General features: G+C 32.3%; 2 protein-coding genes and 1 long non-coding RNA gene across 4 annotated transcripts; 2 read left to right on the top strand and 1 right to left on the bottom strand.

The window, feature by feature from the left end:
• The first annotated feature begins 1,687 nt into the window (after window positions 1-1,687).
• Window positions 1,688-4,686, top strand: LOC108473604 (uncharacterized). Of its 2 annotated transcripts, XR_008273871.1 has the most exons (3): window positions 1,893-2,279; window positions 2,363-4,349; window positions 4,435-4,686. It is a non-coding gene; the product is annotated as an uncharacterized LOC108473604 (long non-coding RNA). The 2 variants fall into 2 exon arrangements; XR_001869767.2 differs by having other exon boundaries at window positions 1,688-2,279; window positions 2,363-4,686.
• Window positions 4,687-9,132: 4,446 nt separating this feature from the next.
• LOC108473774 (vacuolar sorting protein 39-like) lies at window positions 9,133-14,924 on the top strand. The gene is made up of 12 exons (XM_017775524.2): window positions 9,133-9,808; window positions 10,257-10,468; window positions 10,560-10,691; window positions 10,774-10,917; window positions 11,061-11,173; window positions 11,467-11,890; window positions 12,175-12,504; window positions 12,755-12,976; window positions 13,103-13,345; window positions 13,580-14,032; window positions 14,171-14,269; window positions 14,404-14,924. Exons 1-12 carry the CDS (start codon window positions 9,379-9,381, stop codon window positions 14,602-14,604), a joined length of 3,003 nt encoding a protein of 1,000 aa, XP_017631013.1. The 5' UTR covers window positions 9,133-9,378; the 3' UTR covers window positions 14,605-14,924.
• Window positions 14,625-16,025, bottom strand: LOC108473776 (uncharacterized). The gene has a single exon (XM_017775526.2). It carries the CDS (start codon window positions 15,926-15,928, stop codon window positions 15,146-15,148), a length of 783 nt encoding a protein of 260 aa, XP_017631015.1. The 5' UTR covers window positions 15,929-16,025; the 3' UTR covers window positions 14,625-15,145.
• Between the last annotated feature and the right edge of the window lie 2,131 nt (window positions 16,026-18,156).

Genomic DNA, 18,156 nt, shown 5'->3' with positions numbered 1-18,156 from the left:
TTCATTTCGCATTTCAAGGTTAGTTAGCAATATAAAAACAATAATATATATAATAATCGTGTAAAAACAATAATATATATAATAATCGTGTAAAAACTCTCAAACTTTTAAAAAAAAATTAAGTCTTCTTTTTTTTGCATTCAATTGAGTATTTGAACTTTAAAAATACATCAAAAAGTTTTCAAACTTCTTTTAAAAAATTTAAACCCATGCTTTTTATTCACTTAATTGGGTACTTAAACTTTTAAAATGTATCAAAAGAGCCTCAAAATTTTTCATAAAAGCAATTAAGCCCTTCGCCTTATTAAAATTAGAAAAAATATAAATTTTAATAAAAATATAAAAATTTTAAATTGTTATTAAAAATAGATTTTTTATAAAATCGTAAAAATTATAAAATTTTATAAAACCATAAAAAAATTAACCACCCCATTTTTTTTAATTAAAGTCATCATGTGTCACAATATAGCAAGACATGTGGCGAAAAATGATAAAATAAAAATAAAAAATAAAAGTTATAGAAAAATTATAAAATAGTTTTTTGATACGATAATTTTATAATTTTTACTTAAATTTATATTTCTTTACATTTTGTAAAATTTTCTTACAATTTTATAAAATTTTATAATTTTATAATTTTTAAATTTTTACTATTTTTATAAAATTTGCAATTTTATATTTTTAAAATTTCTATATATTTTTAAATTTTTATACTTTTTAATATTTGAAAATTTTATTAAAATTTAATAATATTTATAGCTTTTATTTATTTTAATTTTTATAATTATTTTCTAATTTTTAATAAAACAAGAGCTTAATTTTTTTTAAAGTTTGAGGTCTTTTTGATGAATTTTGAAAGTTCAAATACCCAATTGAGTGTAAAAAAAAAGTAAGGGCTTAATTGCTTTTTTTAAAAAGGTTTGAAGGTTTTTTTTATGCATTTTGAAAGTTCAGAATACCCAAATGAGTGCAAAAAAAAAAAGGAGCTTAATTTTTTAAAAAAAAATTGAGGACTTTTTACACATTTAAGCTTATATTTTAATAATTAAGTACAATTGACTTGCATTGCACGAGAAAGAAAACCATTTTTGTATATACTTTTAAATAGTTAATACAAATAATGGTATTTTGATAATTTTACTTTCAAACACAAAAATCAAATATTATTCATTGCTTTTAATATGGGAAACACTTTTGGCTATAACTCTTATTTTAAATTAGTCTCAAATTTTAAAATATTCTAATTACAAATTTCTCAAACAATTGAGATTATACCATTAGATTCTATTGTTACTAAAATCATAAATTTAATTATTAAATGACCTACTAGATATTACGTGACATAATATAATATAAAATAAAGTAAAATTGTATTAAAATGAATATAGGAAAAATATTGGTTTTAAGTTTTTCAAAGACTCTTTTATAACTTTAATAAAATATGCTCACATCTTTTTTAAAATTTTCATTTTAAATTATATTAAATAATATTTTATTTTTATTTCATAATTCTAATAATAAAAGGATTTAATTGAAATAATCTTGACAATTTAGAGATATAATTAAATATTTCAAAATTTAGAGACTAAATTAAAATAAAATTCGTAATTTAAGGAGGTGTAGTTGAATTAACTAAAAAAAGTAAAAGTAATAAATCAAAGGTGGAAGCAGTCAATCTTGTGAAACCAAAGAAGCGGAACGAAAGAGGCATATATGGCTGTAGATTCCGTGTTTCTGATAAGAACGACTTGACCTAATCACAACGCAATTTCACACAGACCTCTAAACAACTCATATTCACCACGTGGTGCCCAACTATTGGTAATATTTTCCTAAATGGTTTTACTCTTTTGCCCTTTCCTTCCATTACCTAATTTTCTGCAAAAATATTCCCACTTATTCCACGTCTACGCATCTCACCCATTCATCTTCCAAGAGTTTTTTTTCTCTTGACCGTCCATTCTTGAAAAGTCTCCCTATTTATTAATGTTTTGTTGGGAGAGTTGTTTCGTTCTTATCCCTCTAATTATCTCTTTCTTGCCTTGCCCTTTTATTTTTTCTTGCAGATCAGATTTATCTTCCATGATATTTCTTTCAAGTTTTCTGCCTTCGGAATCGGTTGCGTCGCTTTACGAACTTCGATTTGATGTAAGATTTTGTACGATAGGAGTATTATTGTTACCAGATCTATGTTTTACATTGCTTCAGGTGCTTTAAAGTTGGGAAGCAGGCGACGGATGGCTTAGTGTATATTAATTTGGAAGATCTTTGCCTTTTACGTATGTTTCGTCTTATCTTCTTTGGCCGAAAATTATTCTCACAGGCCATCTTTGTCGATGTTGTAATATTTTAACTTTTTCAGGGAGGTTTGGTGAAAGATTAGATACTTGGATGAGGATTTGGACGATGGCGTTGTTCTTCCGATGTTCTAATTCAGCCGTCTGATCTATGGCCTATGTGGGATTCACAGGTTGTTATGCTTATGAAAGGATGTGTAAGATGTCAGGGCAAAAGGGCCTTAATATTGATTGGAAGGGGCTGAGTCCTGATCTATCTTTGTCATCCAAGACCTTTGCCATGACAGGTGCGCTTGCATGGCAGGTCACCCAAACTTAATAAAAATTTTATTTTCTTGGTGTTTTTGAGGGGAGTTCGCACGGGGTTGCCCGGGTTCTCCCCTCTGCTGTGGTGTGGTGTTTCCCGCTCTTTTATTTTTTTTTCTTTCTCTTTTCTCGCTTTCCACTATTTTTCCTTTGATACTCTGCACCATTCGGGATGGATTCATGATCCAATTCATCATCACCATCATCATGGTCTACATGGAATAAGTTCATGATCTCCAAACCATCGATCGCAAGGCCAAGGTATTCTTTACATATTTAAAACCAAAATTTGCCCTATCTAATTTTACTTTTAAAATTTAAATATGTTTTCTAATCTAACTATTGTCATTACTTTTCAACATATTTTTTCTTATTAAAATCACTCATAAATTTTTTGAAAGGAATTCACTAATAATTTAATTAAAATAAATTCATTTATAATTATATTTACTATCTTTGAAAAAAGTACGAAGTTAATTTAATACTATATTAATTGTTTTCTTTAGAGTGTTATTGTGATGAAGAGCAATAGGTTTTATTTCTGACTTTGAGGAGAGGCCTCTTGCTGCTTGAACCCATAATCTCTATATTCCTTGTGGTAATGGGATCGTTTGTTCAAGTATAAAGAGGTACCTTTTGGCAGAATCTTGAGATAAAATTGTGTTGCTCTCCAGTGCAATAATATTCTGAAGAAAACAATACTTTGGTCTTATCAGTATGATAACAAAAATAGTTTCCAAAATTAGATCTATACCAAGTTACTTCAACTCGGATTAATTTTTCAATCTTAAAAAAGCTTATTTATAAACAATTACTTACAAGCTGACGACTCTGTCTAATTTCTTTTTCTTAAAGAAATTTTGTTTTTAAAACCAATTTACTCTTTTGGTATAAATGAAATTAAATGAACTTAACGTTACTTAGAAAGAAGTAATTAATATTAATATTGGTAGATAAGTTTATCATTTTGGTAACGTCATTTAAGTCGTAGTCTGATTAAAAACTGGTTCTAACTTAAAGTGCATTGAAATGAATTTGGTTATATGTTATACTTGCAATGAAGAGTTGAACAGAACATCTCCAATTGCTGTGATTCATATAGAGAAATAGTGCAGTTTCTACTTTTTTTTCAAGATGCATTGAAATCTCCCTTAATTTCCACAATCTCTCAACTGAAATTCATCATTGATTCAAAAGTGCTGCCAATACTACAGCTTGAAAGTACTTTCTTTTGATGGCCATTCGCGTTAAAAGGTTTACACCATTTATGGGTCAAATTACCAGTGTCTCTATCATGATTGTTCTATTTCAAGGTTTATTTCCATCTCATATCATTTTGCCTGCAACCACTTTAATTCCCTTTAATTCCTATGGTATTTTATCTGTATATTTTTGCTAGTGCATTACCGAACTCTGTACTTGTAGGAGAATGCCATATGCAGGTTGAGGCATGTATTTTTGTGTGTATTGCTTTTTGTAGTTCTTTAGGCCCTTGCATGGGCTTCCTTTTTAGATGGATTGAAGGTTGGGACTTCACTAGCACTAGATATTGGAAGGTGTACCATGTCAAGCATGTTGGCCAATATTAACACTGGAAATCAAGGCCTACAGGGTGAACTGTAAATCTAGCTTTGCCAAGTTTCAAGATTTATGTCCGAAGGCATGGTTAGACATAAGAGGCAAGGGATCAAAGCTTTGGAGGGCTCCTAGTCGGGATGATCATCTCAAATTCACATGCAGTAGCAGGTCTATTCCTGGAAGATTATTCATTAGTTGCAAATTTGAAGCAAGAGTTAATTGTTTGAATCCCCTCTTGGTTTACGTGGTGCAGAGCTCTACTTAGTGTTGAAGAACTACTGTTAGTTGTTGAAGTTGGTCATACGAGGTACATGTCTACCGTGTAACAAGTTCCTTTACATAGTGAAAATTTTCAGCGGACTACGGTCCCGTGGTTTTTCCCCTTGAAATATCAAGGGGTTTTCCACGTAAATTCTGGTGTCTTGTTTTACATTCATATTGCACGATAATGTTGCTCATTGGCACTTCAACAATTACGCTGAAATACATCTTAGGGCAGATTTTATATGGCTATAGCAGGTATGAAAAAAAGATACCATTTTCTTTCCCATTGAGTTACGCCATCTTTGCTGAGTTACTTCTATATTTAGTTTTTCCACTTCTCTTGTCCTTGCAATAATAATTACTTGACGAAGATCTCTCCAGTTCCATGTTAAGTTCTCTTTGCAGGTTGAAGCCTCTCACCTGGAAAGGAAGTCTGAAATGTTTTGAATTTAGGTTGTGAATATGTAAATTCATGCTCACTGCTTGAGTTTAGAAAACTAGTTTTCTTTTTGTTTTTTTACAAGTATAAAATGTCCAATCGATTTCTAGATTAGCACCAAATGGAAAATTTTTCGTTTTGGATCTGGAAACGGTCGTTATTTTTTATTAATTTTTCCAATAGTTATTTTCGTACAAAGGGGAAATCAATATACATTTGAGAATAAAAAAAAATATTTGTTTCATCGCCGTTTTAGGGTTTTAGTTAATGGCCTCCATTTTTTGTGTGTTTTTACATTAAAATTATCGTTTAAATTTCGATTATTCATGTATTTTTTTTATTTATGTCAATTTATTTCGTTCTGAATATAAGCATCAATGTTTTATTTATTCTAAATAAATTATATTTAAAAAGGGCGAAGGGGAGGGGATTCTACTATGCACAAAAGGAGATCTGTAAGCTCAAAACGGTAGAGTGCTCGATACCATTCGCAATGAGTGGAGCGAGAGGTTGGTGGTTCGAATCCATCCAGATCTACTCTGAATTTGGTTTTAGGGAGGAGGCCATTTCTCAATCTATACAATTAAAATTATTAATTAATTAAATGTCAATTTGATTATAAAAATGATGAAAATGCACTTTCGTATTTGCTTTCTAAAAAACTCGCATTTCTTTCTCCTCCTTGTTGCATGCATTCTTCAGCAATCAAATGATTCAAATCTCTTTGCTTTTTTCTTTCCTTTTGATAATTGATAATCTGATGTTATTTATGGACATTTGTGTACGTGATTTGTATGTTTAGACTTTAGAGGGACTAAATTAGATTCTTCACTTATCAATGCTTTGGTCGAAAGATGAAGACCGAAGATACATACATTCTATTTTTCCTACGGTGAATGTATAATTACACTCGAGGATGCTAGTTTACGACTCAGTTTATCGGTCAATGGGGAAATCGTTATAGGGCCAGTGATTACTGTCAATTAGAGTGCAACATGCAAGCAACTACTAGGGAAGGTGCCAAACAAGTTTAGGGGTAGTCGGATCGAGATGAGATGGTTGGAGGACAACTTCAAAACTATTGTGGCTTCCGGGTTTAAAGATTTATTTCTCTCTCACTTTGAAAGAGACATAGTCAAAATTCTAAGTTGTGTTTGGGTCCACGATGATGTTGTTGAGTAGGTAACCTATAAATTTTACTTGTCGTGTGAGTATGGTGATTATACCGTCTCAGGTTTAAGTGTAACTAAGGCTTCAAGTTTACAAAGGTTATGCTATAAAAGGATGAAGCATAACCTCTGTTGTAGTTGATGGTGGTTTTGCAGTCATGACAATTGAGTTTTTTTCTCGTTAGAGAAAGATGCTTTATAAAACCCATACACAAGTTCGAGGAAGAAAATCACAGAGGTCTTCCAGTATAATCAAGTAATTTGTTTTATCCATCTACACCAAAGGGCAAAGATAGTGACCTTGTTACTAAAATCTGCTACACGCCAATTTTTTCATAGGTTATAGTAATAAGGTTACCGCTTTTGGTGGAGATGGGTAAAATAAATTACTTGATTATATTAAAACACCACTGCATTTTTCTTATTCGTAGTTATGTATGAGTTTTATAAAGCATCCTCTTCTAATGAGAAAAACTCATTGTCGTGCTTGCATAACCACTATCAACAATGGCCCCATTTATGCTCCATCTCTTGACAGCATAACCTTTGTAAACCTGAAGCCCTAGTTAAACTTCAACCCGAGATCGTATAATCATCGCCAACTGGGACCTTGAGTTGCAATGTAGTCTAGCTTCCTAGGTGATGGCTCCATACTCATATGGCAGATGAAATTTGTAAGTCATTTAGCTCTACAGCACCACTGTAAATTCAAACACCCCTTAAAACTATAACCATGTTTATCTCAAATATAAACAAAAATAAATATACAAATTTTTAATTTCTAATCATAAGAAAAAAATACCAAAGCGTTTTCACTGCCACATTAGTGAAAACGTGCTTTCCTTTTTCTCTCCAAAAATATAATAGAACAATAAATTTAATAAAAAAAATGGCATAATTTCTCTCTCTCTCTCTTCAGCATATTTCTACAATTCTACCAAAAACTAATAATAACTCACTCACATCTTTAAGAAAAGATTACACTTTTCCTTCTTTTCCTTAAATGGGGTTAAATAATGTAATTCCTTTTATAGTATCAAATACCGACACTTTATATATTATTAATGTATATAAGTTTGTGTGTATATATATATATATGCTTGCTTCAAAATTAAAAATATTTTAGAATAAAAAATAACAATTTGGTTGGTTAACTTGGCATAACTTTTAGAAATTTTATTTTTAAAGAGTTTTTTATAATTATTAGAATTATAATGTTTATTTGTGATTTATTTGTATTTTAATAATTTTAAAAAAATAAATTATTTGATAATATAGTATATAAGATAAAAGAGAATCATGCCAGCAATGAAAGGTTGATGACCACTTTGCTTCAAAAAAAAAAAAAAGTGGAAATCAAATTGAATAAATATGTAAAGATGAGTCACTAATTTATTTTTGCCCAACAATTAGTGGCTAGATTTACTATTATCCCTTGTACAAAAAGCACTAAAATAAACATTTAATGACACAATTTTAACGGAAAAATTATTTTACTCTTTCACTAAAAAAGTGACCAAAATGTAATATGAGATATATTGCATGTATCCAGTACTATTACCATCATTGAACTAAAATGAAAATGGCTTAAGATATCACGTGAGTTTAACCTTTTCTTTTTTTTTCTAATGGGGTATTATTTTATTATTTTCTAATTTTTATCTATATTTGACAAAAGTTATATATTTTGGTACTCAAAAGTAACTTTTAGCATTTAATTCAGTTTTAATTGATTTGATAAAAATAATTACTAATATTATTAGCTAATTATGAATTATTATCGAATCAATTACAAAACTTAAATTAAACACTAAAAAGTTAATAATATTATATTCAAGTATCACAATTTATAACTTTTATCAAATGTGAAAACCACATTAGATAAAAATACTTAACGACAAATTTGGTCACTAAAGTTTACATGTTTTGTCAAAATGACCCTAATTGTATTTTTGAGCCTTTTTGAGCCATCAACCTTTGTTCCTTTTTTTCAATTTACTTTTTTTAACATATTTGATAAAAGTATCATCAAAAAAGTTAACAGAGATTATGTGAAATTTAATGAGATGTAATTTATTATTTAGGTAACCCAATGAGATAATTACATGTGGAAAATAATAAGATAAATAAATCATAAATGAAATTAAAAACGACTCTTCTGCTCAGAAACGAAATGTTTCAGATGCTCCTGGAAATTCTTGCTTCCATTTAACCATTTGTATCTATATGTCTGAGAAATCAAAATAAGAGGATCAAACCATTTCTTCTGACTCTTTTTCAAATTCGATAAATGTTGGTTGATTGTATATTTCATTATAGTTGTATGATTCAAAGTATCATTTCCTATTTGATCCCTTTGAATTTCATAGTCGAAGTTGTGATCGGATCGATTCTTTTTAATGAATCGATTCAATACATTTCTTATGTACCTATAGGTGCTATATTAGATTTGAATAAGATTTCAGATCAATCTATCTTGATTGACTGCCTTACTTATGTTGTTGCTAGCAAATACCAATATTTTTGGTTTTGGATCTTCCAAATCATTCCCGCAGGAGCTCCGAACCCATTTTTTTCTGATCCTTAGATAAAAAGATTCATTTTCTTCATAAAAATAAGAGGTATAGCCGATAAAGATTTCTTTTTTCGATTCATCCTTGGAGTTTAATTTCATTTATGATTTATTTATTTTATTATTTTCCACATGTAATTATCTTATTGGGTTACTTAAATAATACATTACATCTCATTAAAAATATTCCACATATGAAATTTCACATAATCTCCGTTAACTTTTTTAACAGTTTGTTAAAAAAGCAAATTGAAAAAAGAAATAAAGGTTGATGGCTAAAAAAGGCTCAAAAATAAAATTAGAGTCATTTTGACAAAACATATAAACGTTAATGGCTAAATTTATCTTTAAACCGGTAAAAAATAAAAGAGATATCGCATCAAATTATGTATTAAGGTAATGAAAATTTGTTCCAAAAAAGTAAAATCATCTAAATGTGGGCCGCCTAACCCTTGCTTTAGGAAAAGGAGAACTGAATTGGGCCGAACATTGAAGGAAATTTGTCGCTTAATCCTTGATTGTTTTCGTTCATTGGTTCCGACCACCCCGGGTCCATGACTGTTTTGCACTTATGGAACACGACTTGGCAGCTTGTAATTGGAGTTTTGTGAGTACTAAGAAGCGCGGGGCCACAGGACAACGCATCAGGCTGGTGTTGGATGCATGGTTGATGAGAAACGGTGTCGTAATTATATTCATTCTCAGGAGTAAAACTACAATAATTTGAGAACAGACCGGAAACGATCCGCAAAAATGGTGCACAGCGCCTATGATTCCTTCCAGCTCATCACCGATTGTCCCACTAAGATCGACGCCATCGAATCCTACGGCTCGAAGCTGCTGCTGGGCTGCTCCGATGGTTCTCTTCGAATCTACGTTTCTGATTCCTCCGGCGCTGACCGATCTCCACCGTCCGACCCGCACGCGTTGCGGAAGGAACCTTACGCGCTGGAGAGAACCGTTGCAGGGTTTTCAAAGAAGCCTCTGATTTCAATGGAAGTACTGGAATCGAGAGAGCTACTGTTATCACTCTCTGAATCGATCGCGTTTCATCGGCTCCCCAATTTAGAGACCATTGCTGTGATCACCAAAGCTAAAGGCGCTAATGTCTACTCTTGGGATGACCGTAGAGGTTTTCTTTGCTTTGCTAGGCAAAAGAGAGTCTGTATTTTCAGGCACGACGGTAAATTCTTTGAATTTCTCCTGTTTTCTCTTTTTTAGTTACAAATGAATTAATGTTTCAACTCTTTTAATTTTTTAGTTTTTCAATTTATTTTTTCTATTAAAAAGGAAGGGAATAAAATCCAATGGTGTTTTTGAATGAAAATTGAAAAGCAAATAACAATTATTTTTTAAATGTATTATTTCTGTAAAACGAATGCATGCTTTTACTATAATCTAGACTAATTTATTACAATTAGTGTGGCATTTGAATAATTTGCTTATTTTTAGTTAATTAGGGTTTTGCTATTTAACAACTTTTTGATTAATCAAAAAGCAAACAGCAATCAAACTAGCCTTATTGATGTGATCTCTTGATTCAGATTTGGTAAATTTGTTTTGTATTGTTGGAATTAATGGTTATTGCCTGCTGACTGTTGAATGAAATTGATACGAAAGTTAATGTGCAGGAGGACGAGGGTTCGTGGAGGTGAAAGATTTTGGTGTACCAGATACTGTAAAGTCAATGTCATGGTGTGGTGAGAACATATGTGTAGGTATTAGAAGGGAATACATGATATTAAATGCCACAAATGGTGCGTTGTCAGAGGTGTTTTCTTCGGGGAAGATAGCACCACCTTTGGTCGTTGCTCTTCCCTCTGGGGAACTTATTCTTGGGAAGGTAACAACTTAGTTTCATGATTTGTTTTAAACATTATGGATGTTTTAGCTAGCGAAGAGTAATATCAAGTGTGGTTCCTGCTGTCACTTAGGAAAATATTGGTGTCTTTGTGGATCAAAATGGAAAGCTTCTTCAAGCTGATAGGATATGTTGGTCAGAAGCTCCTACTGTTGTTGTCATTCAGAAACCATATGCTATCGCTCTATTTCCTAGGCGTGTTGAGGTGGGTGTTACTAAATGCTAAAAGAAAGGGGTTTTTTGCTTGTCTTAATATTTAAGCACTTTCACTTATTTATGCTTTGCAGATTCGCTCTCTTCGAGTTCCTTATCCATTGATACAGACAATTGTACTCCCCGGTGCTCGTCGTCTTACAAAAAGTAACAATGCCGTTGTTGTAGCCTTAGAAAAATCTGTTTATGGACTCTTTCCTGTTCCTCTTGGTGCACAGGTATTCCTATTTCCTAGTATACTTAAGAAGTTTATTGTTCTCTTATGGATCTTGATCCTTTTTCTTTATGCTTTAACATCACAGTTTGCCCTTATTTGAAGTGCTTTGATTATTGCATTAAAAGGTTCCAACTTGCATTGCAGATTGTCCAATTAACAGCATCTGGAAATTTTGAAGAAGCACTGGCCTTGTGTAAGCTGCTTCCACCTGAAGATGCAAGTCTTAGAGCTGCAAAGGAGGGCTCAATTCATATAAGGTGGATTTTTCCTCATTAGCAGTTATTGTTATGTGCGGTTATATCAAGTTGAATAAGAAATAGTGAATTATTCGCAAAGCTTATATTATCTTTAAAACCACATCATCATTGTAGTGCACATGGTCACACCTTTATTTTCTCAAGAAATCATAACAAAATACTGCATAAGAAACGTCTGTTTCTTACTTGAAAACTGTATTTTCCCTGGCATATGATCATAATTCAACTGGTTATTCAGGCTTATTGTATGTTCCTCAAGTGATACATTCTGATTAAATGTTCATGTTTGGCAGATACGCTCATTATCTTTTTGACAATGGGTGCTATGAGGAAGCAATGGAGCACTTTTTGGCATCTCAAGTGGATATTACTTATGTTCTTTCTTTGTATCAGTCCATTGTTCTTCCCAAAACAACTGCAGTTCCAGAGCCCGAGAAGCTGGTGGACCTTTCTCTGGACGCTCCACAACTTTCACGAGGTTCATCTGGAATGTCAGATGATCTGGAAACCTTCCTTCCACAACTATCGGAGTCTGATGAGAATTCTGCACTTGAGTTCAAGAAAATGAGCCATAATACTCTTATGGCTCTTATTAAGTTCCTACAGAAGAAGAGATACATTATTGTAGAGAAGGCTGCTGCTGAGGGAACTGAAGAGGTAGTTTTAGATGCTGTTGGGGATAGTTTTACATCGTCAAGGTTTAAGAAATCAAATAAGGTGATGCTAGTTCCACTTTTTGTAAATGACACTATGTTTTTGTTACTGCGAAGCTTATTTTGTGATTCTATGTCAATTCATACATTAGAATTTGGATTTATGCAGAAGTGCAAATTCTTTTGACAAAAACCAACTAAAGTATTTGCAACTTCAATCATGATACGTTGATAAAAGAATCTTGCAATGATTTTCTGTTAATGTCCAATATCTTTTTCCTCCAAAATTGCAGAATATTTATATCTATTATATAAATTGATGATCTAACACTATGTTTTATCTCTTAGGGGCGTGGTAATGTTCCAATTAACTCAGCTGCTAGGGAGATGGCAGCTATACTGGATACAGCCCTCCTCCAAGCTCTGCTTCTTACTGGACAATCCTCAGCAGCTGTTGAATTGCTGAAAGGTCTTAACTATTGTGATGCAAAAATATGTGAGGAGATCCTTCATAAAGGGCATCATTATGCAGCTCTTTTAGAACTTTACAGAAGCAACTCCATGCATCGGGAGGCTCTAACACTTCTACATCAATTAGTAGAAGAGTCAAAATCAAACCAATTGCAGGCTGAACCCATCCAAAAGTTCAGTCCTGAGTCAATTATTGAATACCTCAAGGTCAGATTATCAGTTAGTAGGAAACTTGCTCTTATTATGTGTTGGGTTGGATGTGGTGGATAAAAGGAAACATAAAAGGACTAATATGAGAAGATAATGTTAATTTTGTTATGGCTTGATTTCTGGACCATATTCTGTTAGCACCATATATATAATTGCTTTTATTTGATGCAATATTTATTCCATGGTCAGAAGAACATGCTGTAATAAAATTTCTATATGCTGAGTACTTTGTCTTGTTTATTTGCAGCCTCTTTGTGGCACTGATCCCATGCTTGTACTTGAGTTCTCAATGCTTGTTCTTGAAAGCTGTCCAACACAAACCATTGAGCTTTTTTTGTCTGGAAATATTCCAGCAGACTTGGTCAACTCTTACTTGAAGCAGCATGCTCCAAACATGCAGGGCAGGTACTTGGAGCTTATGCTTGCCATGAATGAAAATGGGATCTCAGGGAATCTGCAAAATGAAATGGTAAAACACTTTTTGTTTGTTATGAAACTAACTTATTTCAATTATGTTCAAAGCCACTGGAGTTCTCATTGTTGCCATTTGCATTGGTGATAGTTCAGCTAATATTACTAGTAATGACTAATGTAGGTACAAATCTATCTCTCTGAAGTACTTGAATGGTATTCAGAACTAAGTGCTCAACAGATATGGGATGAGAAGGCTTATTCTCCAACCAGGAAGAAACTATTGTCTGCATTGGAAAGCATCTCAGGATACAGTCCTGAGGCTTTGTTGAAACGTCTTCCTCCAGATGCTCTATTTGAAGAGCGTGCGATTCTGTTGGGAAAAATGAACCAACATGAGCTTGCTCTATCACTATATGTTCATAAGGTAGTTTATGGCTTTGGTTCATTTGGTTTCCTTCTTAAGAAAGATGGCTAATATAAAAAGCTAAAAGGTGTTGAATATTTGATTGATCTAAGGTTACTGCAACTTATTTTTGTTAAAACAGTTGCATAGGTATTAGTTCATTGATACCCCAACTCCCCCAATTTTTTTTTTTAAATTACTTGTTCTTCATTGCTAATATGCTCCTAGTAAATTGATTTCTCTTGATCTTGATAGCTTAATGTACCTGAACTGGCACTGGCCTATTGCGATCGGGTTTATGAGTCATCTGTTCATCAACCACCAGCAAAATCTTCTGGCAATATATACCTCACTCTGTTACAGATATATCTGAATCCTCAAAAGACAACCAAGAACTTTGAAAAGAGAATTACAAATTTAGTATCATCCCCAAACGTAAGCATCCCGAAGATTAGTTCAGCAACTTCATTTAAAGGTAAAGGGGGACGAAAGAAAATTGCCTCAATAGAAGGTGCAGAAGATATGCGTATTAGTCCCAGTAACACTGATAGTAGTAGGAGTGATGGTGATGCTGATGCTGAAGAATCTAATGAGGAAGGAGCTTCTTCTATCATGCTTGATCAGGTACTTGATCTTTTGAGCCGAAGGTGGGATAGAATCAATGGAGCTCAGGCACTTAGACTGTTACCCAGGGAGACTAAACTACAGGTATGTCCTAAAATCTTGAGTCGATTACAATGCGCCCGATGCAGTTGCCTCTTAGATATTTAAGTTGTTAGTTTCCATCAAGTGCATCACTAGATCAATTATAAACTCTTTCTTAGGATACTTGTCTTCTGCCTGCAGAACTTGCTTCCATTTCTTGGACCTCTTCTGAAAAAATCCAGTGAAGCATACAGGAACTTCTCTGTTATCAAGAGCTTGAGGCAGAGTGAAAACCTACAGGTACGTAAATTGTTTAAGTGCATATAATAACTTGTATACTATACATTGTTATGAATATTGTGGGCTCCTTGGAAAGTACTCTCTTCTTTATTTTCTTTCATTCAAGCATCTATCTGAAGTCGTATTTGAAACAGATGAAGGATGAACTCTACAACCAACGAAAAGCTGTAGTGAAGATATCGAGTGACAGTATGTGCTCTCTCTGCAACAAGAAACTGGGAACAAGTGTATTTGCCGTTTATCCAAATGGGACAACACTGGTCCACTTTGTTTGTTTTAGAGATTCACAAAGTATGAAAGCAGTATCCAAAGTCTCACAACTAAGGAAGCGATGATTTTGAGTCTCTCCATACAGTGGTATGTATTGCTATTATTTATGACAAGATGGCACTCAAATGCCCAGAATCAGTTTTGGAGGCATTTATTATTTCTAAGAGTTTTTAACTTGTGAATGGTGAAAGAAAGCAATGCTTCAAGTGTGACTAGGCCACCAGCAACAGGAAAGGGAGCATGGCTGTCATTTGTGTGAATGTAGATTCTAGGATACTTTTTTTTCCTCTTTCCCTATTGTTTCAAACTCCCGATGGATGATCAACATGGGTTTTGGTACTTTTTGCTGTAAGCACAATCACAGTATATTGGGTTTGGTGTAAAATGCTGTTCATTAGATTTCAATTTTATCGCTCTCAGTCCAGTTTAAAAGTTCTAACACTGATGCTGGCGAGTAACTGTTGTACCGGAGGCAGTAAGCAACCAGTCAAGTATTTGAACTCTGAAATGAAACAACAGAACAGAAATGCGTAAGAAATCGAACTTATTTATCAACTTCACTAATCATAACCTTGTCGGCAATCTTTTGGTCAATTCAAACTCCTTTTAACATTTTAGCTTTTTCCCAAGGAAGACATAAACAACTACTCCAAGTCTAGATCCCTCCTTCGGAGGTTCAGTGTGTATGGTTTCGACATCAAAAAACTTGTTCGCTTTCTTGAAAAATACAGATTCCTTTTTCCACCTTCTCGAGTGAGCCATAATGAAAGCCATCTTTTCACATCCGTTCAACAGAAAACGTAGCGTTTCGATCAACGGCTCGAACAAATGAGCATGATAAACCACGTCGGAGGCCAAAACAATATCAAATTCCCGCCCAATAACCTTCACGTCATCATCCTCTCCCCACCTCAATGGAGCCACGTTGACGGTCCCACCTTTTCGAGCTACTACGTCAGCGTTCGCTTCAACGTTGAATTGAAGGTTGGGGACGACTTGTGGCAAGTCTGTCACCGTCACATTAGCTCCGAACATGACGGCTGCGGAAATTCCGACGAGCCCAGTACCGGACCCTAGCTCAAGGATTTTCAGTTTCCGATCATCATTACCTCCACTGGTGAACAAATCGGTTAGGAGGTTTTTGTTGGGGTAACGGCGGTGGTTTTCAAGGAGCATAACAAGCGTCGTAGCGGCTGGCCAAAGCTGGAAAGAAATCCCTTCCGAAGGAAGCTGCCTAATCACCACCGTTGACTCGATCGAACGGATACAATGTTGTTGCGTCACTGCACCGTCACCTAGCATGGTAAGGCTTTTCCCTTCATCTTCTTCATCAGGCAAGATCATTTCAGGGGGATTTATATAGTCTTCATCGTCTTCTTGTGTAGCCATTTCTTTTGAACTCCGTTGCTTTAGCGCGCCAATGTCACAGAGTTCTTCCCTCCATTTTCAAAGCTAGTTTGCTTATTAGGGCTCGTCCAGGGCAAAGGCTACGACTGGATTTATTATATTATTTAAGTTAAAATACGTTATAAATCTCTATATTTTTCGTAAAATTTTAAATATAGTTCTTTTAATTTTATTTGTAAGAATTTAACTTATTTTATTTTTAGAATTCAAAATTTAGGTTTAAATATTAACATTATTAAATTTGTTGTATAATATTTTGAAATAAAATAAATTACTTGATAGCATGAAACTAAAAAATGACGTAATAAACTTGAATTTAACAAAAATATTTATCAATGTTTGAATTATACTTACATTTTTAATTTAAAAAGTAATAAGTCTAAATTGTAATTTTATGAAAATTATAGACTTTTTTCTTTGTCGAGAAAACTATAAAGATTTAGCGTGTTTGGATGAAGAATTTGTAAAATGAATTTCATTTGTATCAAGTTTTTCAAATTTCTAAAATATATTGAAAATTTTCAAAATTTTGAGTAATTTCAAAAGGAAATTTTATAGCTCAATTTTTTAAAAATTTCACTTAAATAGGTGATTTTAATAATTCTCTCTAATTTCATTTGATTTAATGCATATGATCCAACTGTAAGATAAAAACTTAAACTAAAAAATTTATTTTACTTCATTATAATATATATTTTAAATTTTATTACATTAAAACTATTTATAAAATTTTACAAATATAACAATATTTAGATTGAATGTTTTTATATCATTTATTTTTAATATAATTATTCTTTTTATAATTATTTTAAATTTATAAAATTCCATTAACCTAATTTTTTTTCTAAATTAATTATTTATCCAAATAAAATAATTAAAAATTTTAAAACGTCAAAATTCTTCATTTAAGCATACCGTTAGAGAATATATTAACGTATTATTTATTTGTCAATTTCTTAATTTATGTAGTTACGTTATTACTCTGTTGCTTACGGGCAATTTACTAAAAAAAGTCTTTTTATTTCGTTATTTATCAAAATGGCTTGATTTTTTGATTATTTATCGGAAAGGACCATTTTCCACATCAAGTAAACCACATCAACAAGAATTGTGGATGTGTCAGCAAAACGCTCCCCTAGCGCTTTGTGCTGACGTGGACAACACGCTCCCCAAGAGAAGTGTTTTGCCCCCTTTTTTTAGGATTAGGGTTTTTTATTGTTTTAGGGTTAGGGTTTAGTAGTTTAGGGTTTTACTGTTTTTTAAGGAAAAAATTAATTTAATTAGAGTTGAGGGTTAATTAATTAAATTAACTATGAAATTAAAAAAATAATTAAATTAGGGATTATGATTTTTTAGGGTTAGAGTTTTTTATTGTTTTAAGGTTAGGGTTTAATAGTTTAGGGTTTTTAGAGTTTAGGGTTTTAGTGTATAATACCCCGAAAATTTTTACAGTAAAATATTATCCGTGATATAGTAAAATAAGGAAATAAAGTGACAAAAAGGGAATTTTTGAATGATGTCAATATTGAGAAGTATATTATGATATATTAATTCAAGAAAGGACTAAATTGCAAAGATGAGAAAAGTCTTGTTGCACAAGAGTAAATACTTAAAAATTAAGGGGTTGAAGTGTAAATATAAAAAAGTTGAAGGACTAATAGTGCAAATATTTTAAGGGTGGAATGATCTAGAAACCAAGAAAAATTGATGAATTAGGACCAAATTGAATAGGTAAAAAAATTATGAGGGACTAAATTGCAATTTTACCAAATTAAGTGATGACTCAAGGATGGAATTCTAAAAGATCATGAAGGGAAAAATGGTCAATTAGTAAGAGAGAGAATTCTAGAATGTAATGATTATGTTGATGATATTTTAAATTAATTAATTAGATAAATATTATTTTATTAATATTTTATGAGATGTTTATTATTATTATATTATTATTTATTTAGTATAAAAGGAAGGAAAGATGAAGAATTATCAACACATTTCCTTTCCCATGCAAACTAACGTAAGATAAGAAGAAGAAAAGAAGTTTGCTTTCTTTACAATTTAGTCCTTCCACCAAAAATTCATTATTTTCACCTAAAAATTGAAAGAATTTTCATAGCCATCAAGAGAGAAAGATAGCAAGGAGATGATGGGGAGCAAGAATATCAAGTTGGATTCAAGAAATTGAAGCTGGAGGAGAGAGAAAAATCAAGTTA

This window comes from Gossypium arboreum, chromosome 11, assembly GCF_025698485.1.
Source record: "Gossypium arboreum isolate Shixiya-1 chromosome 11, ASM2569848v2, whole genome shotgun sequence".
Classification (NCBI taxonomy): domain Eukaryota; kingdom Viridiplantae; phylum Streptophyta; class Magnoliopsida; order Malvales; family Malvaceae; genus Gossypium; species Gossypium arboreum.
The sequence above is the reverse complement of the archived record's forward strand: the minus strand, read 5'-3'. Positions and strand labels throughout refer to the sequence as shown.